The sequence below is a fragment of the Pezoporus wallicus genome, unplaced genomic scaffold, assembly GCF_028554395.1.
Source record: "Pezoporus wallicus isolate ANWC-B61680 ecotype Strahan unplaced genomic scaffold, APGP_CSIRO_Pwel_v1 scaffold_3294, whole genome shotgun sequence".
In the NCBI taxonomy this organism is placed as follows: Eukaryota; Metazoa; Chordata; class Aves; order Psittaciformes; family Psittacidae; genus Pezoporus; species Pezoporus wallicus.
Window position 1 is genome coordinate 7,099,403 of NW_026635478.1, and position 21,413 is coordinate 7,120,815.

Here is a 21,413-nt window from a genome sequence, read left to right on the forward strand (position 1 = left end):
TCCCATTTTGAGTAGCTGACTGGAACATACGTAAAGAAAGTAAGATCTGATTCAGCTGTACTGTGTTTCTGTGCAAATGCTTTGAAACTTACCTCCTGCCATTCATGTCTCTACATGTGGCTCCTGTTATTGTACCATGATGAGCACTGTAAGGTAGATGGCAGAGATAAAAAAGGAAAATGTCTCCAGGAAAACATTGGGTACTAAGTTTGAGATGTTAGAAGCTTTCGTCAAGGTGGAGAATATCTTAGTCTGAAATACGGAGTGGGTTATCTACAAAAAGCCCACTGACAGGAAGCTCTTTGTGAAACACTAGCTAAATTTTATCCGTCTTGATATTAAGAGCATGTACCATCAAATAGGGATATTTTCACCTTGTTTTACTTAGTATGTGCTGTCTACTGATGGATTGTCCCAGGAGTCACTTCTAGAATCACTTCTGCATGACTGTACTTCCCCAGCTGTGATCCTTAACAGTACAGGGGAGATAAGTCACGGTTCTAGGTCAGCATCTTTACATACTAACAATCCTCTCACAAACTGACATAAACAGTGCAAACTTTCAGTTAGCTAAGGCCATCACTTTTGACTAGAGAAATTACTGACAAAGAGGAAAACACCACCAGAGCGCAGTGACTAACAGGTTTTTACCTGAAAAACAAAGATCAAATTTCACTGCTGTTTATTGAAAGCCTTGGATGGTAAGAGAAGGAAACTGCTGCATACATGTCAAACAAGTAGCTGCCTATTTGTGCCTCCTGTTTGTTCACTCCTTTTGCTCTGATCCTCTTTAAAGATTCTCTCGTTCTCTTGTCAAAGCAGTGATACTCATTGAAGACCCTGTTGAGATGAAGACCTGGGGGCTCCCACTGCCCTAGAACCCAGGCAGGCATCAGAAGGATCAGCACTTACCCAGGGGGAGGCCTGACCAGAAACTCTAGATCTGAGAAAATGTAGAGCCAGGCAGTGACATGGCACCAATCCTTTTGCCTACTCAACTGGCTGTTCATCTATACAAGTGTACTAAAGTTTACAGAAAACCCTGAGATTTTAGGCAGAAGCTACATGGCTCCAGAATACTCATCTCACACACTTGTGGTCCCAGACAAGAAAAACGCATTTGTACAGCTATTTAAGGTACTCACAGTGAAACAGGTGGAGGACATGAGAATCCAGAGTTATATATTATTCTTGGTTTAACCCAACCAGCTTTAAATACAATGTGGCCACCTAATGTGGGATAGCCCAAATGTTTCCAAAGAGGAATTAATTCACAACTGTACATACCTCTGTGGCTGTCTTTTCTTAAAGACTCCTTTCTTTGCCACAGTAGAAAGAAAACCAACCCCACAATCTTACTCAGTATCCTATCTTCTACAGACCATCCACACTCATCACTGTACATTCAAATGCACGGTGATCATTCTTGGCCTGTAAATATAGACCAGAATATTGTATTGGCTGTCCTACTTACTTAAAGTGCCTTGGCTGGTGGGAGCAGCTATCCTGAAAACAGAAAGGAATGCCTTGATGTGCTTTCCACCAAGCTCTCTGTAAATATTAGCTGGCTCTGAGAAGCTCCACATGGAAGCAGGCCTATCTGCTTCCAAACCACGGTGATTCTGAACCAAGACAGGAGAGAAGGTAGGGACCAAGAACTCTTTAAAAGCAGCAAGAGGAATAACCACAAATGGATACACACTAGCGTTCACTTTCCTCCAAGGTCCTTCTCTTTAAATACTTAACTAAAGAATCTCCTTACGGTCAAAACTGCTTTTTACCATAAAACAATTAAAACCCAGCTCCAAGCAGTCCCACTGCTGCAGATGACCCTGAACAGGATGAAAGCTTCATCACATTCATTCCTTGGCACATCTGATGACTGCAATTTGAGCACAACAGAAACAGATTCATTCATTAGTCTGACTCTTTATTCTGAGTGACCAACACTCTTTGCTTGAAGAGAAAGCTGAGAAAAGGAATTCAGCTCCCAGGAAAACTGCTGACCTATCTGACCCTACCCATATAGGGATGGGTAGGGCTGCATTCACTCTGAGAGTGAGCAGTTGCTGGCATGACAATTGCAAAGATTAGCACTCTTCCCTTACCCACAAAAGAAGTGCAGGGAATGACAGTGCGAGCTTCCTGTATGGCATCCCGTCAAATGACTCAGTGCTGTGTCAGAAGGACCACTGGAGAATTAGGTAATTCACTCTCGATTGCTCATCCCTCTAACAGGGACAGAGGCTGATGCCCACAGCACAGATTTCAAGCCAATGCCAATGGATCTCGGAGATACCCCGCACCATTGTTAACTGATTTCACAGTCAAACCCACTTTGCTTAAGCTAGTAAAAAGCTACTAGATGCAAATGCTGGTCTCACCTGATTCTGGATTAACTAGGTTGTAGTGAAAGCATTTTGAAGCTGGATCTGAAGTCTATTAGAAAATGGGCAAAAGAGCCAGTAGAAGAAAATGGAAAAGATCACTGGAGTAAGGAGGGATTCTAAAAAAGATCCATCACCTATGAAGTTTAACCACTCAAAATTGTGCCAATTGATACCTGTGTTACAACTTGTGAGTTAAGCAGGGTTAAGCTCTGCTTCTCACATTCATTCTCCTTTTTTTACTAAGCTGCATTCTGCTGATGGAAAATGGTAAACTTAATTGTGCTAGTTTCTCCCAAGTGACTCTGTGAAACAAGAAGAAAGAAGGAGCGTCAAAATGCAAAAATAACTAAATTCACCTGCCTATAAATTCTTGGCATAGATATGTTCTGATTGAAGCTGTAGTTTCTTCTGCTTGTTTTGAAGTTCCTCTCACAGCAAAACAAGAACTGATTTTTGTCATTATAAAGAAAAGTTTTAAGTAATAGGACAGAGTTTTTTTTAAACAAAATCAGTGGTACTATCAACAGCCAGAGCACTGTGTGGGAGAAATCAAAGTAATTTCTTAATTATCCTGTGTTCTGACTTAAGTTGGACTAAACTGCAAAGGACTTAGGTTTTACGTGACACACATAAAGGCCAACTCAACATCCCTGTGAAATCCTCTCTAGAGTGAAAGTTGCTCTGTATCTTTAATGTAGGGGTGTCTGAGAGGGCAGCTAGCATTTCTGTTTGAAATTTAAAGAGGAAGCATTTGTGGGTGAATGCCAAGCTTCAGCAAAAAATGGAGATTTTAGTAAAGGTCTCTGGAAGTGCCTATCTTAATACACCAGGCAACCGTCTCTTGAACAACTCTGCCAACTCAACTTCATCCTGAACTGTAGCACCCTCTTCCAATCTGAAATATTTACACAGCTGTGTGGAAACACTTTGGAGCATTCTTATCCCACTTGCTGCTGTTCTGCTCTTGGCTTAGTCTCAAAGGTTTGCTGGTGTCATTTGATTCTGGTTTGGTCAGGCTGGCCATGGGCAACTTGTCCAGGTCTGACAGTATCTCTGAATCTTCTCTTGCAATCTTATGTTGAATCTTCAAATGATCTGTGCATCTTTCTTCCAGTTAGCAGAGACTAGGGCAATATCCTAACTCACTTCTATTCTCCTGTTTACTTGAAAAAGGAATAACACTACTTTTTTTCTAGAGGTTTGTTTTGGGTTTTTTAATTGAAAAAGTGAATTCTCCCTCATGCTTTCATGGAAAGGACCTTTTAAAAGGCTTAGGCTTACTATTTTTTCTGTTATTGGAGAAAACTAAGAATTATTTTAGCATGTATGTTTTAAAAGAAAATAAAACCTTAATGTTTCCATTCAAGGAAGCAGACTTGCATTTTGATCTGCACCAATAATGAGTAGAGGAAGCCTAAATCTGCAGTTCCACAAACATACCTGTTTTTTCTTCAGCACCTCTGACAGCCATTGTATGTGTGGACATTACTAGAAGGTTAACTAATGACCTAAGCAAGTAATTCTGATAGTAAAAATGAGAGAAAACCTACAGAAAAAAAAACCTTCTCTAAACATGAATTGCTCAAGCAGCTCAAAAGCTGCGCAACATGACAAGCTGAGTGCAGGAACTCTGGCACGATGTGATGACAGATTGTCAGTTGAAGTGACTTTGATTTAGACATTCCTCTCTGAGGCTACCTTCTTTCTCCCTTGCTCTGCAAACAATTACATCTAGTTGCATCTCCTGGGTACCAGAAGTCCCAGCATCTTTGTCTACCTAATTGGTAATGAGGAAAAATGAGTCAATGAGGTCAATAAAACTTTCTTTTCTATGCCAGATTTTTTTAATCTGCATCTGGCATAGCTTTTAAGCAGGCTTTGGAAACAAGACAAAACAACAGAAGATAAATGGAGAATGGATGGCTGACTTCCTAGACCAGTTGATTGTTCTAAAGCTATGGAGACAAAGGGAGGACAGTAACTTTATTTAAGTAACTTTGGCACAAGAAAATGACGTAATTCCGCACAGCTTTACCCTACTCGCCTCTATAATGGCAGGTCCCATAAGAATGAAACAGAATTACCTTCATCATGATTCTGGTGTAATATGACCTCTGGCTGAGCATGGATTGAGTTCCCAGGGTGGAAGAAAGGTGTGAAGAGCATACGAGCTTTCCTTTGCTTCAGGATATGCTGAAGGAGCTCATACAAAACATCACCTGAAAGACAAACAGCAGGAAAAAGGAAATGAAAACCTGCATACTGCTGAGAAGACTCTTTTAGCCATCTGATGCATGAATTCATGGCTCCTGGGTGCTATTTTCAGACCCCAAAACGCTTGCAGTAAAATCCTACACTTCACTGATTTGCAAGGTTCTTCCCTGAAAGGAAAAAAAAGCAAAGCTGCACATCATGCCTCTGTGTGTGACTGTGGAAAAATGAGAGAATGACAAGACACAGCTTTTATTACCCCAAAGAAGAGTCTTTTTCAGGCTACATGACTGCCCATCCCAGAGCTCCAAACCTTTACAAACAGTGGTTAGTTCAGTGTCCCACCTCCTCACAGCCTCAGTTTTTTAGACAGACACCTTAGGACACAGAATTCTTAGAGCCCATGACTTATGCAGTGAGTTTCTGGGAGCAAAGATGGTCCTTTTAGTTAATTACTGAGCAATTTACACTTTATGGGGGGAGGATACAGAAGATGTTGTAAAGCCTCAAGGCCACAGGCAGTGTGCTACTAAGATATTCCATTCTAGGAAATCCACAGGAAGAACTCTCACTTGGAGAAGTTACTTTGGGATGGACTCAAAGACTTAAGAGAATGGTGAGATTTACTTATCCTGAGCACCTTTGCTCTGGTGACAACTCCTGGAGATACTTGAGTGCCATAGCTGTCTCAGGAACTTCTCTATGTCACTCCTGGTGTCATGGTTTGGACTTCTGAAAAGCCCAGATGATCCCAAAGGTAGTTACTTCTAGCTTCTAGAATCTGTATGGAGCTCACTTCAAGAGGCACTATTAGACCAAGGATATAAGGCAGACTAAGGAACAAAAGGCAGTGGACTTGCTGCTCTGCATAGGCGAATACAGTCTGTGAGTTGCTACTGTATCACTCTTCCATGGAAATGCCTGCAGTGAATGGAACTGCACCTTGTGTGAACTGACGAACTGGACGAACTGCTTGTTTTCTGTCTTTTTAAGTATCACATCTTGTACTGATGTCCTTCCAACATCATCTGCGTAACACCCTAGGTACTTCTACGTTTTGTCTGATGCAACTGGTTGCACATTTCAAAGTGAAAATGTACAACAAAGGGCTAGAAGTCTCAGCTTTTAATTCTGCTTGCTCTCTTTGTCCCTGCTCACGTTACACAGGAACAGGTTGCAGCAGTAGCATACAACTTGAACAAGAACTTTGTGAAGTTTCGCTTGGGAAACCTTGGATTCTCTGGGAGGGTTTTCTCGAGTGTAGGGCTCTTTTTTTCAGTAGCTGTTTCTGTGAAATTGTAAAGCTGTGTGCCGTTCGCCCCTTGTCTCTATGAACTCCCAGTGCTCTATTTGTGGGAAAGTTCAGTGAATAGCATTGAACAGTTAAAGCCATCCTGCTTTCCATGATTCAGCTTCCTTTATTTTTAGCATCTTGGCTGCTTTTACTGTCTCAGCAGTGACTTTAGGGCATTTTTAAAAGGTGATTGCAATACCTGAAAATCTACTTAAAAACAAAGCCTCGAGAACCTAGCTACCTTTTCCATGTTTGGTTCATGAAAGGCTAAAAAGTGATTTTACCACATAATTTGCATCCTTGAATGCAACAGTGGCATAAAATCATAACTAGTGCTGTAACACTCCAAGCAACAAGGTAGCAAATTTGTACCTCTTTTGATTCGGCCTGACAGACTTGTGAAAACATCCATAAACCTGGCTATCTTTATTTTTTTTACCTAACAAAACAGTTATGTCTCTGCACCAGCCAGATGCAGTAATGCTAGTTAAGAAGGTGAAAAGCATTTCTCACTCTCCTTCCTCTGCTGCCTCCTTTCCCGGGCCAGCCCTAAACAGGATAATAGCTGTGGGGCTGTGAGCCCACTTTATTGCTAGGACCGCTCTGGGGAGCAGATGCGGTTCTCCTGGTTTAGCCATGAGGGACAAGGGTACAGCTTTTATGCAGCTACAATCTTGAAAAACTTAATGCCTCTATGGCAAACATTACTTCATAGTTCTTAAATTTCACATAAGAGTTAATAATCTGGGAGATACAGAGGTAATGTCCCTTTATCTACAGTCATCTAGATTTTTAAAGAATGACTCAGATGTCCTCAAAAAGGTTTATTATCGGTGGGAAATACCTGGAGAGAAGAAGGAGAGAAAAAGCAAAGGAGGAAGTCTTTAGTTTGGTTATTTCATTCCAAATGTAGAAAACTAAGAGCTTAACCTTCTGCATAAAGGGAGGCTTTGCAAGCCAAAGGTTATTCTTTGGGAACGCTCTATTTCCAGCCTACAAACATTTTGATCCTACTAATTTCAAGTGCCCTCACAGCATACAAGGGGAAGAGCAGGGGCATAACTTGCAGGCAGCAAGGCACTGGGATGATAAGGGGAGCTGCAGACAAGATACATAAAAGTGTCCTCTACAATCCTTGTCCACATCCCTACTTCCAATGCTTCTTTTGCCTTTAGCAGGGCTAATTTTCTAATGAAACAATTCAAAGCTTCTAGGCATCAGTTTTCACTACTGCATTACACTGTCAATAAACATTAATGTTTGGCATTTCCTTCCATACAAAATTAGTCCTGGATTCAAAGTACATGCATATAAAACTTTATATACACTAAACATAGGCCACAGTTTGTGAGGCAGATTCTGCAGGACGATGGTTGGGGGGATGCATTCCAGTGAGTTGCCAAGCAGCTTGGTGCAGAATTAGTGCCATGGCTTGTTTATCAGCTGGATCCAAGCAGCACCAGCTGTACTTCAGCACCTAGTGAACCTCCTCACAGCAATTCTGTCACTGCTTGGTCCAAACTCTGATCAGCTATGGTGACAGACTTATGAGCCTTTATGTTTAAGAGGAGTACCCTGTAGGGTCACAAAACAAAAGCTCACAAATCACATTTAGCTAAACATCCCTGACAAAGGAGGGCAGAAGCTTACTCTGCCTGTGAAACTGGAGCAGACAGACCCCAGGGGATATAAATACAGGCAGGCAATATACACATTTCTACATCTTCTTTGTGAATAAATGAAGACATAATCTGAGCAATAAGCAGACTGATTCACACACCTGTTTGTGCTGTGCCTTGGGCTGGACTCCAGCACAAGATGAGAGAATAAGGTAAAGTAAAGCCCACAGGGGCTGTGAAACAGAGGAAAGGTTCCCCAGGGAGGAGTTTTGCAGTCACTTTTAGCAACACATCAGCCAAGCCAACTGTGAGGCAAAATGCTAATATGGGCTTCTTTAAGAGGCTGGAGCATTTGGTTAACTTCCTGCTGTAGTTGGGTCTGTGAAAAGATAAGCCTTTAAAGGGAAAAGCAAATGTCAAAAAGTGCTGCCAGAGAAGGTTGCTTTCTGGGACTTTTACAGGGCGGTTTAACTAGAAATGGATTCGATATTTAGGTTTGAATTTGCATTCAAATTTGCTTACAACTCAGGTGTATCAGGGTTTCATTCCCTCCTTGCCCCCTACAATGTGTTTCTGTCCTCCCTCCCCTCACCCAGTCCACACCAACAAATATGACCATTTCCTGCTCTGATCCTCTCCAGATTTCTTGGCAGCTTCCTCCCTCTTTTCAATCACAGCTTCTGTAAATAATCCTTACCTGAATGAGGAGACCGGTATCGAAAGTCCTCTTTGGTCAGAAGCAGCAGAGCCTTGCCGTTCATCTCAAAAGTGCTGCTCTCAATTGGCCTCAAGGAAAACTCCTTCTCTGCCCACCTGAGCCACTGTGCCACATCATCCCTGCTCCAGTAAACAGGCTGCAAACCTATGGCAGGAAGAGATCACAATTTTGTTACCAAATTGAGACAAGGCATGGGAATACAGACAAACATCAATGAATCCTCCCTTCTCCCCACACCATAACTTGCAAAGTCTCAGGGGAAGGTACAGGAAAGGCATGTCATGTTCACGCAGAAATACTCTAAGCACTGGACTGTGAAATATTTCATTAGTTTAGGCACCTTGGTTTATCTGTGACATACTGAGAAACAAGAACTACCTCAACATCCTGAAAAAAGCTTCTAGGACATTATTCCATTCCAGGTTTCCACTGTGAAATGGAACTTTCTTCCCACTGCTTCTTCTGAGGTGCAGAGCAGTCATGAGGCAAAGTCCTTGACCCCATCCATCCTCGGTGTGTATCCTTTCCTAGAACAGAGGTGTGCTCTCTCCTCATGCCCCTTGTAAAGTCATTGATGAAGAATAATAGCTCACACAGCAGATGCCAGAGAGCTATGCCTATATGTCCTTTTAGGTGGCTGGGGTCTGTAAAGAAGGGCTGCTTATGCAAGTGGTTATCAGTATGGGTATGGTTGAGAAAGGTGTATTCAGACTGGCCCACCACTCCTACAGACGCTATTGTGCTAGCAGGTGTTATTCCCAACACTGGAGAGGAACAGGAGTGCTGAGGCTGTGGCATCTTCAGCACTGCTTTAGCTTGTGTTTCCTGTATAGGTATAAAATACTACAATGTAACTCTGTCCATAGAACAGTGGTGTTCCATTTTATAGTAAAACAGCAGGTATGCTCCGTTTGGGCACAGAGAGAAGAAAGAAAATCTGGCACTCCATTTCTCCCAGCCAGCTCTTACAGCATATACAGTCTAGTCTACTGTGTTTACTCACAGGGGCCCAACCAAGGTACCACGAAAGTCAAACACCTTTTGCCTGCTACCTTTACTAGGCTCAGGCAGATCACCCTGTGAGGTGTGACAATTCAATATCTGTTTTCCAGACAAATCTAAAATAGCTTCCTCCCTGGAGACAGAAGGCAGCAGGGTGAAGAGCTGTTTATACCCAGGTAGAGAGATTATCTCCAATCCATTGGGAGATAAAAGCTTTCTTTTCCTTTCCCCCTCATGAGATGACTCATTGTTTGACTTGCTACAAAGCTTCAAACTGTGCATAGGAACACAAAATTTGCCGTATCTGATCAGATCTCTGGTACACAGCCTCTGGCAGGGGCTAATACCTTACACTTCAGAGGAAGACGAACTTTCCTTCCTCATATTGCAGCACCTGGCTGATTGTATGCTGCACATGGGAAGAAATTTCCTTCCTGGCACACCGTTCTCTGAGATCTGATTACCCTCCTCCTACCAAGCACTAAAAGAAACCTGGGAGAGTTGTACCACTGTTTTGTTTTGGTTTTTACCTCTTTAATAGATAGGCAACCCTATTTTCTGTTTCAGCAAGAGGTCACAGGCAGTGAATTGCATTCTGCTGCTATACCAGATTCCCAGACGGCAGCTTTGGAAAGTCCCAGCACCACAGCTGTATACAGAACTGAATCTCAGTCGGAAAAGGAATTGAGATCAAGCCTGAGAACAGGTCAGAGCTGACCTAAGGAAGAGACGTCTGCATGGCAGCAGCAAGAATTCCCATTGGCTTTCAACTGCCCCTTAAGCACTGTATTATGTGCCACACAGGAACAAGAAGTAGCATTTATTTATTTACTCATGAAGGACTTAAATTCTCCCCCCCTGAATTAGGGTCTGATTATTGGGGTCAGAGTTTTCTGCAGGACCTTTCTTTTTATAGGGAGTGGGGTGAGGTGTAGTCCTGCTCAGATACATGGAAACCACCATCTAAAATGCAAGAATGAGGTCCATCTTTCACCGACTACAGGGCTATTCCTGCAGAGAACACACTCCAGACCCCATGCCACTGCTGGGCAGCATGTATACTGACTGCAGTTAAAAGAGAAAGAAGTCGGACGTGATACAGCCAGACCACAATACATGAAAGATTTTACAAGCCTATCTGAGGAGTGCTTGAAATGCTCATGCACGGTTTCTTTCCACCTTGCCATGTCATGCAAGTGACAAACTGCCTAAAACTAGCACATGGAAATCTAACTTGATTTCTGACATGTACTCCACAAGATGAGGAACAAAACGAAACATCATTGGGAAAATCAGGCCAACATGGACAGAGCTGTATGATAACTTCACGTGAGGTGCATATTCCCTTAGAGATAACAACGTAATAAATCATTTGCTGTACGAACACAGATCAATGTTTCCCATGTGCTGGTAACAGCGTATTTTCCCCTTCCGTTCAACTAATACAAAAATATGTCCAAAGAGAGGTTTGGATTGATCATCGCTAGACCCAGAAGAGCCAAATAAGCTGCAGTGACTGGGACTACCACGTGGCAACTCTGGAACAGACCTAAAAGTTCACACTGCAAATCAGGTCTCTGCTGGGTTTCAGCAGCACATCTGAAGCTCATGAGAAAAGCCCCAGCGTAGTATGACCTAGAACCATTTGGCTTCTAGTTACTGGGGATCAGCAAGCAGGCCACCTAGTTCAGCTTGGCTGTCACTAACAAGAGCCTTACTTACAAACACATTGTGTTTGGAAGATACAAAGTGCCATAAAGTAAGTTCACAGCTTTTCCCTAGCCTGATCACCTCTTCTCCCATTTCCCTCCCTCCTGGCTCTGCTGTTTTCCTGTGAAGTTAAATTTCTTCCAAAGCCTCTCTTTAGCTGCCTGCCTTCACTCCATGCCCACTTGCTTTGTGAGGCCTAACCAATTCGGTTACTGGCGGAGGCTATTCTGGGGGTGGAGGCCGGTGTTGTTGAAAGTGCTTTGGAAACTACCATTCAAAAAGTAATTCTTTCGTGTGCAGTACAGCGTTTACTAAACTGATATTCCACCTCCTTTGCCCTTTCTTAAAAAGAAGCAGTTGGGCTTGTGAAAACAAGGGCATGAGAGGGTTGGCTCTGCAGCTGAAGGGACTTTATAGTACAGCACACATAGCTATCAGTAGGTCCTGAAAATGTTTTCCTGTACTCTCCATGAAAGAAAAACTAATCCCACTTACATTCTTCCTTTTAGATGCTGTTTCTTATTTTCCCCTCTCCATCTTCTTTTTTATTGTCATGCCCATAGCGGAAGAAAATAGGTTCTTTTTATCTCTCCAGTTCTATTCTCTGTGAAAGCTAACAGAATTGTCTTCAGCTAACAAAGGTACTTACCAAGCAGAATAAAGTGAGGAAAATTAGTGCTGTGCTACAAAACAAGGACATAGTTTTGCCTGCTGAACTCACTGCTGGAATCAGTGTGAAGGCTTTGTTACCTTTGGTAGGTGTGGATCAGATATGGGGGATGATGCCTTTCTCCCAGTCTGCCCTCTTGGTAGCTAGCATCACCACAGACTTCATAGGGTAAATAGTGACCTGGGAGTCAGACTTGGCTCTGCTCTCATCTCTGCTGCTGCTCTGCTGGATGAAATCTGGCAAGCATTCCCAACCTGGTCTCCCTACCTGCCTAGCAAAAAATAACCAGCAAAAACTTCTTGAACTTAACAGCTGAAAGCAGGTTAGCCAAAGCCATGTAAACCATTATCTGTCTCTGAGAGGTCCATTCTCTAGCCTGTCTTCTGAGAGCTTCCAAGCACCACCTTCAGCAGAGTAAAATACAATGATTTATAGACATGTTTATGATCTGACAGCTTCATATACATTAAACAGAGAGCAAAATTAGTGGTCACCTTTCTAATGCAACAGGCTCCTGCACTAGTGTCTTTAATAGATTATCTATGTCTGCTGCTTTTTTCCTCACTGAAATCCTGTTTCTAACACCTCTTGAGCTATCTACCTTGTAAATGATGAGAGCTATCAATTCTCATGCTGCAGGGCACAAGCTGATAACCATCTGTATTGCAGAGGCAATCCACCCTGTTCCTATTTATGGCCAGCAAAAAGAAGTACAATGAAGAGGGGCTGATGGGGTAATTTACACCTTGAAGTAGCCAGTCAACTTGTTTAGGTTTGTTCAAGCACTTACACAGGTAGACATGCACACATGCATGCAGTATAATGTATTGTTCTGTTGAAGAGGTGATAAGCTGATGGTCTCTGAAGAGTTCACTCTTTTTGACAGTGAACCCCTCAGGAAACTTGAGGTTGGAAATACTGAGTATTCTGCTCACCTAGTATAATCTTCTGCACGTAAAACTACACAGCCAGTGGTATTTGCATCTGACCATAAACTTCTGGTGGGGTTACAACTTTGATTTTTGAAGAGATGTAGCCAACCTTGAATCTTGTGAAGCACTCATACTCAGCATCGCTGCTTTGGAAGACAGAATATTTGTTTTACAGTATGAGTTGCTACGTTTAGTGTATGTAACAGATACATCTAAAACATGAAGTATAATGTACCGTAGGCTGTTTTCATCTTGACTCATTTTGGAACAATCTGAAGACACAAATCCAATGCTAAATGTACAGTACCCACCGAGAGCTGCTGTTCTGTTTCAGTTTCAGTATGAGGACTCAACCACAGGACAGCATGCATGGTGGAAACAGCGTTCACAGTAAGTTTTATCTAACTTTTTCTTCCACTTTGGCCAGGCACTCTATGCTTACACCTGGCTGCCTGGCAGGCAGGATGATGAGGCGAGAGGGGGTTACAGACAGACCTCTTATTTATCCCTGCTTTCTGCAGAGCAGACAGAATTGTTCTCATTCCCACGCCAAAAACTACTTACTACAGTTGGGCAAAGGGGCCAGCACATGCAAATCAGCAGCTGGTTCCAAACACCCAGGGACAGATGCATCACCACCGGCAGCATCAGGCAGGCCAGCTGACTACAGGACAGTAGCCTTCAGTGGGAAAATGATGCTGCAGAAGTTGAGAAGAATGTCTGCTACCAACCAGCTCTTTAGCAAATGAAGCTCTCTTTTCTGTTATTAAGAAAATTCTTCCATGTTACCCATAAAGCACAATATACGGTTCTGCAAATCATGGTGAATGTCAAGCTGGACAGGGGCATGAGGTTGTTTTTTTCTCTTCAGCTCTGTATAAAGGCAACATGGTCTGAAGGAAAAATTGGATTAGATTCAAATCAACCTCCCAAGCTCTGCCAGGACAACTGTAAGAGTCCTCCTCCTTCTCTTCATTTGGAAAGCCAGGCTACCCAAATGCAAAGAGGTGTCATGGGGCTTGGCCAGTTAACAACTGTAATGCTTCAAAAGTGCAAGAATGCTGCACAGCTTCTTCAAATGACTGCAGTTCAATACTCCCACGGTGCCATCTCTGCTGCTCTCTGGTTCCCTGTTCAGAGGTATTGATTGCTGCTGCAGACCAAGGGCCCTGTTCTGACACCACACTCAAACCTTACAGCACAAACCAGGATGCGCTGCTCGCCGAGAAGGGCTGCGCTGAGCTCAATAGCTGTGTGCCATTCACACTGAAGGGGGTTCAAATTAAAGCCTAAGGTGGGTGCTTAGGTCCTCCTGAGGCAGGAATTCTACTCTGTCTCTGCTGCAGTTGCTGCAGCAATCTCTTTCCGCAAGTGCATCCCCCATGGCTATCAGCACTGGCAGGCTCCCACCCACAGGGTAGTCAGTAGCTCCTCAAGACTACCTCTGTAATTGAAGGTAAAGACAAGCAGATTTAAGGACCCTGCTTTATCAGGAGGCCCTTCTAATTCCTCAGAGGAGGGGAATGTGTGACAGAGAGCTGTGGTGTGTTTAGCTATTCCCATGCAGATGGACAGCCTAAATAACTAACTTCTGGGATACTTCTTGGGTTAGCGGAATGATACATGTGGAAGATACATCCCTTCCACAGGATAAACTCTGTATCGCTGGTGGTCCATGCACTTGCTGTTACGAGTAGGGGACAGAAGTCTGGTGAGCAGTGATGTTCCTGACCACTTGCTCTTTCCAGTGAATGCCACTTGACCCAAGTAGGGAAGCAGTGGCCATTCATTGCTGCTGGGCTGCAGGGATTGCCGCAGCCTACGGCACAGACCTAACTCTATAGTTTCAAGGTTCAGAGATAAGCAAAGGTAGAAAAGATGGAAAAGGTTAATCCTGGCTAATCCTCAGAGCAAATTATTTGGGAAGTGAGTACAAACTAGTACAAGAGAAATGGATGGCAGCAGATGAAAAGGCACCTTTACAGGTCTTGTTAAGGAAAAAAATGAGTGGATAGGGAACAGAGGAGTCATGTGATATGCAGGAAGAGAGATGCCACTGAGACTTGCGTGTTCTTTAGAAAGGTCTGAAACTGCCTGTAATCAGAATGACAAGGCTTTGGGAAGCTTCCTACACTGCTGGGAACAGAGGGCAAACCAGCTTTTTCAGTAATATCTGAAATAAAAGGCATAGGCTCATGTCTCCTGCTGCTCTGTTGAGCAGGGTATTAGAGGTACAGCACAAGAGCAGGTAATGCTCCATGCACTGTGTTGGCTCTGGGGCCTCTGCATATGTAGATGTCTACAGAGACAAACCTAGTGCAGCACTGGGCTGGGTTTCATGCTGACTTTGCTAGCACAGTCTCCTGTGACCCAGCCCTTCTCACTGTCTGTACAGAGACCATGGAAAGTTGACACATCCGAATCCCTTAGGGCTTCAGGGCCATAAAATAAATAAAATTGCTTTTCTAATGCAGCCTTTGGAAAGCCCGTAAGAAACATATTGATTGGAAAATGCTCGATTAGAATGATCAAGCTCTGTGCTCTCATACAGGGAAATAAATCTTTTCGACTCCCCACACCCAGTGCCAAGCTCTGCTTCCTGGAAGCAACTATGGCCCTTTCTGGAACTGAGGTGAAAATCCCATGTTCCATCACCTCCCCTGACCTGCTGACATTACACATGGTTTGCATTTGCTGATCAAATGCACAAGCAGGACTCTAAATTAGCTCTCTGGGCTGATAGCTTGCTGATAAATGATGGCAGATGAAGTCACCACTACAAAACCCCCACAAAATGTGAAGACTGTGTAAGCATGAAGGAGGGAGGAAAGGCCACACTCTACAGAATTCAACATGAAGAATGTATCTTTTCTCACTCTATAGCCAAACCCTTTTCTTTGCAGATACAGGTCAGTAAATGAAGTCAACTCTCTTACACAAAATTACTTAGCTATGTCTAAGACCCCAACCCCAGAAACAGTCAGGGAAGTCTCAACACTGCGGACCAATTCCTGAAGTCCTTAGAGTTTCTATTCTGACTTGATGTCAGAATAAAAACTCAAGCAACCCAGTCATTTAATGTGGCCAGTTGTGCTTCATTTCTTGTAACCAAAATCAACCAAAACTGCCTCTGTGCTTCCCCCTGCATCCTCTGGAGCTAACTTACAGAAAAAGTGGACCTTGGGATGTAGTCCTGTGAACTGACTCATTTTGGGATCAGTCACAGAAAATGTTACAATGCTGGAGAAGTCTACCTGCTGCTGACAGGCAGGTGGAGGCCTGAAAAGAGAATTCACCCAGAATGGGGCAAACCAGTCTACATAAATGGTGTTGGTAGGCATGCTGAAGTGGCCAGTGTTTGAAGTTCTGGAAGGGGAAAGCTACCAGCTGAACAAGTGAGCAACCACAGAGGTGATGAAAAGACCAGCCTGTTTTCCAGGCACTCGTTCCATGAGCCATGTCCAACAGCTTTCAAGAACTGCACAGAACAGCTCCAGCTTCCTTTCATGTTGTCTGCAAAACCTTCCCTAAAAGCCTGAAAAGAGCTCTGCTTCCAGGGCAGGGTGAAGGCTGGGTTTTTGCATCTGGGCACCACATTCAGAGAAGACCAGAGCATAACCGTGAGTCAGTGAGCTGCGGACAGCACAGTGCTGCTGTACAGCTCACTGCAAGCGTCAGCTACTACTGCGGTGGCTGCACTCAGTGAAGAACTTGCTTGGGTCCCAGACCCCTCTATTTGCTCATGTTGTGCCCACAGGCAGAGAGGGCAGGTGACCACAGGATTCCTACCAGAGGCCTGTGCAAAACAAGCAGCTGGCAGGGGGATGGGGAAATGTTGGCTTGGATCTGCTCCCAGTTATAGTCTTAATCCACTCCTGACTCCTTCTCCACCAATTGCTGGCTGTTTTCCATGAAGCAGACACTGCTTTCCAAAAGGAGCTGAAAGAAACGTCTTCTGTTGCTTTTTCCCTTGTATGTGCAAAAACTGTATCCTATACAAAAGCCAGCTGAGCACCGTCAGTGGCATGGGTTAGCTAGCTCAGAAGACAATGCTGCGAGAAGCAAGCAGTTTTGCAAGCAGAAGTCAAGGCGATTGTAAGAACTTTCATTTTCTTCTCAGCAACTCTTTATTGTTTCAACCCAATTTATCTTAATCCAGGTCGAAGTTCAGGTCTAACAAACATTCTTTTCAGTCTTCCTGAACTGGATACAGCCACTGCTGATATTAGAAATACTCATCTACACTGTACAGTGCCTTTCAACTGCAGAGAGATTAGACTGTTATATCTGTTTTATAGATGTGAGGCACAAAGTCATTGGACATCTGCTCATACACTGAATCTATTACAGGAGGGATCAAATCCAGGAACTATACCCTGCTCCTCTTTACAACTGGACAAACGCAGAGCATCTTTATGTCCTTAACACCTACTTTTCTTCCTGCTTTTTGTGCCACTTACTTGGTGCATCCTGGCAACAGTAATTTTAAAGTAAAACCCCCAAACCTGTATTAGAATGAACTGTCAATACACGCTGTTTCTTTGACACAAAATAACCTTGATCCCTGGCTGGGGTGTTGAAAATTTGTAAGCAATTAAAAATAAATTGATCTTGGTAGTCTTGACCTACATATGGTTTTACTTAAGTCTCTTGCCTGCTGTCTAACTGCCGTACAGTGAAGACGGGTGTTTGGATTATTACCGTGCTTACAGTATGCGGCAGCAATGCTGGTGACGGAACTCAAAGCTCCAGCTTTATGTGCCTAACCAACACTCCAGAAAGATGTGAAAACCCAAAGAAACAGTTGCTAGCAGCAATGAATACAGCTGTTGAAAAAAAATCAAATGGTTCCTTTCAGCAGTTTATTACTCTAACCTGTCACCAGCTACGTCACCTCCATCTTACAGTGGCTGCAAACTTAGAGGTGATTCTACCATTCTGGAAAAGAGAGGTTAGGGAGTACTTTTTGTATAGCTGTATCAAGTGGAAAGTTTTGAAACCTCCATTTCACATGCCAACAAAATACCACCACCAACAAAACAAGACACTGTAATCCTCCTGTATTAAGAAGCTGCTTTCTTCTCACAAGGAGATTTTGTTCTCAGAGGCTCACATCCTGAAGAAGTTGGGTCCCTTTCCCTTGAGGAATTTTGGCTGGAACTTTGTTTCCTACCTCAACTGTGATTGTGAGAGTTGGGGAGGGGAGAGCGTGTACACAAAGAGCATGTTTTCCAGGCTGTTTCCAGGGAACGTGAGGCCAGCTCCGCTACAGAACGGCCTATGCTGTGACAGCAAGATGTCATCTGTTGGCTTCCTCTGTGCTGGGGCTCCAAGCCTTGCACGCTACAGCTGCATTTTTGCTGCTACTGTAAAAGCAGCAGATTTTGGCAGCACAGATTTTGGAGCCATGGCTTACTTTGCCTGTAACCATTAAGCAAATCAGTGTAGCGAAAATTTTACCACCAGCATGTGGTAAAAGCATGTCATACATCTACTGTAACTGATTTCACTTCTGGACCTCTGACTCTTGCTTATGCCGGCATTCTCCTTCAGACTCCATCCAGAAGAGCTATAAAAGTCTTTTTCAATCCACCAGTATATGAGTTCTATGCTTTATGCGAAAACCTGCCTTCAGGTGACATTAAATATTAAATAACTGGGGGAAACGGTGCAAATTACAGCTCAGGAGGCTGCACACTGTACTCAGTTCCAAAACACATCTTGGGCTTCAGAAGAGGAGGTAAAAACCTGCTCTTAGCATGCTGCAGACATTTCCCACTCCCAAGATGCTGCAAACCAGAGTTCTGACATGATTAAAAACTCCTGATTTAGCTTCATTTCTTGATGGCTCCTTAATGAACTAAATCCCTGCAGCTCTTAAAAACTGTCAGTCATTTCTCCAAGAAGACACTGATGTCCTAGAGAAAGGTCAAGTGTTTACAACAACTTGATGCTGGGGGTCCTTTTCTACATCCAGGGGGACAAGGAGGCCACTAAGGTGGACTCCAAACTCCACAAAAACACATTACCCGTTGAGAAGTATAACTGCATTGCATTTGCATGGGCACCTTTATCTCTACACTTCCAGTGCAACTTGTGCACAGAAAGGCTTCTTGTACTTAAGTACTTGTGCTTGAAATACATTGATAATGAGAACAAATTAAGTGTGTGCTCTTTGATTATCAGATGATAAATTATCATGATTATCCTTGCTGCAGCTTGAGAATTGCTTCCTCTCCAGGGTTTAACTCCTGCTTGCTCAGAAGCTAGTCAGCGCACCCACTAACTTCTCATATTAGGCCCCCAAACCCAGCTGGCTTCCACTTATTATTTCTTTGCAATAATAAGTCTTATGAAGCTAAGCATTACTTCTGTTTGGGGCCATATGAAAATATTTCCCAAAGAATCAGAAATCAAGTTTCTTAACTGGGACAACAGGCAAGATCCATGGGAGATAGAATGCTGTGTGTCTCAAAGCCTTATGCAGGCTGCACAAAGCCATGGCTGCAGCACTTGCAGGCATCCCTGGGGTGCTTCTCTGAACTAGCTCCCTGAGGTGCCAACTACAGCAAGGACAAGGAACATACGCTGCATGTTCAGCGTAGCCTGCCCGACACCATGGTGACTAATTCATGCTGAAGACTGGGGTACTATGGCTTCAGCAAATTCTGGGCAGCTGTGACACCGACTCACCTCTGACTGCAGGGCAGATACACAGTTGTGTGAGCTATGGCTACCTCTCTGCGACAGCCCTGGATCTCAGAAATACACACGTTTAGTTTCTTTTCTGCAGCTTCACAAGTGTCTTGCTGGAGTCCTGAGCTTGAGGGAAATATGCCCCCTCCTGAACTGGGTATATTAGAATAAAAGGGATAATGATTTCTGTCTCAGTGCTGGCATGTCTGCAGTCACTGTACTGTCCTTCAAACCAGTCCACAGCTCAGACAGTATGCTGTTCAGTGGCAATGCTGACTTCGTACTGTCTTCTGCCTGCTCCTTCAATGTGCCAGTGCAATTGGTGGAGGAGCTATTCTGTGATCTTGATGAGAGAGGTAATCTGTACTTATGTATATATGCGCATTGGTTTCTGCCAGATCATCTTTGTGAGCTGATTAAGAGCTGCACTAACAGTTAGGTCAACACAACTGGCAGAAAGGTAGCAAATTGCAAAAGGAATAACAGCTGGATGTGATGACAGAGAGGGGAGGAAATGCTTCAGCTAGTGTTGTTATAGAACATCTAATGTCACTGAAAAATGCATAGGCTGGCTGTATTACCTAAGTTTACTCTTGATGATGTCACTGAGAAAGGCTTGCTTCCAGGGCTGGAAAAATTATTGCAATGTCAATACAGGCAAATAATTTACCTATGCATTTCCAGTAGAGGATCAAGCTTCATGAAAAGGAAAACAAATGGATGAGATAATTCACAAGGAGGATGTGTCTCATCCTGCTTTACAGGTTTCTTGCAAAGGTAAAGGTGCTGTGAGAGAAACTGCATACTGGTAACAATGGGTAACTGATACCATCGCAGATTAACAATTCTTAATATCCTCTAAACCTATTGTGCTAGTATAGACACCTAGTAACCTCAATGTCAGTGAAGCTATCTTGTGCTGTCCTTCTTTCCACCCTTCCTTTCCTACAGGAAAGACAGCCATCGCGGTGCCTGCTATCACCAACAAACTACTGCAGATGGACTGATGGAAAGGGAATTTCTGTCTCTTGAGAGGGGCATTGTATGCTGCAGCTGGGAGCCCCAGAGCTGAGATGGGATCAGCTGAGGAGCTGTGACGACAGGAAAGGGTGAGAAAGTTACCCCTCTCAGTCCCACTAACAGTGCCCCCTCCTTTGAAGGGCTGAGGGGTAGCAACCTTATTTTTCTTATTTTAAGTACTGTGAAAGAGAATCAAATTATATCCCCTGTCAGAAACATTTAGTAACATCTAATGGCTTTTGGGCATGGCTGGCAGTTGTGCCAGGTAGTATAAAACAGTGAATAAAGAGGAGTCCCTGCCTGGAGGACACAGCAATATAGACAGGAGAGGGAATCATAGAATCATAGAATAGAATCATAGGGAACAGCATGATGATGTGCATACAACGCTGGTCTCCCTAGGAACCAATTGAAACTACTGGAATCCTCGTATACTTTTTACTAAATGGATATTGTGAAAATGTAGTTAGAACACTTTTTCATCAACTTGTCTAATTAAAATCCCCCATATTTTGGCAAAGTTCAACCAGCTCTGTGAGGGACACTTGTCAAATTACATATCTTTGCAGAAATACAGATTCATAGGTGTTATCTGTTCACACACCACTTCTGTCCACAAAATCTCACACAATCACGTTGAAGTTAGGAAAGCAACAGAGGTGTCTCTATAAAGTAGCAATTTCTCTTCTATTTTTCCAGTGCTTCAAGACTTGCTTGGTTTACAATGTCCAAACCAGTTTAGCTTCATTCTTTTGTATCATAACCTCCAAGTCATCTCAAGTTTCTGCTCTCCTGGGAAGACTGATTCACAACCAACTTGCACAAGACGGAACATCTTCTTAAAAATCCACAATATGGACCTACTGGTCATGCGCCTGGACTTGTCTGAACTTAGCTACTTGCTGTGGTATCTGCTGTCCTACTTGACTGGATATCCTCTCTTTGGTTAAGCTAACCGTGTCACAAATAAAGTCCGCATGAAAGCTGTTTTTGACAACCGTACCAGCAATAGCAAATATTGGAAATTCTGTTTGATATTAGGTTAGAGGAAGGGAAGTTTCTTTGTAACTACAGCACACAAGCCAAATCCAGACTGCAACAGGAATGCACAGATTATAAACCTTCCAGACTGTGGATCAAAGTGTGCACCT

At 43.4% G+C, this 21,413-nt stretch overlaps 1 protein-coding gene across 3 annotated transcripts in view; it reads right to left on the reverse strand.

Annotated features, from left to right (window-relative positions):
* Positions 1–21,413, reverse strand: part of ETV6 (ETS variant transcription factor 6) — a 133,122-nt gene that overhangs the window by 24,532 nt on the left and 87,177 nt on the right. For all 3 annotated transcript variants that reach the window (XM_057426652.1, XM_057426641.1, XM_057426633.1), the window contains 2 exons: positions 8,212–8,376; positions 4,475–4,609 (listed from right to left, as the gene is read on the reverse strand). In XM_057426652.1, coding sequence (XP_057282635.1) covers positions 4,475–4,609; positions 8,212–8,275 — 199 coding nt within the window. In that variant the 5' untranslated portion in view covers positions 8,276–8,376. The remainder of the gene's footprint in view (positions 1–4,474; positions 4,610–8,211; positions 8,377–21,413) is intronic.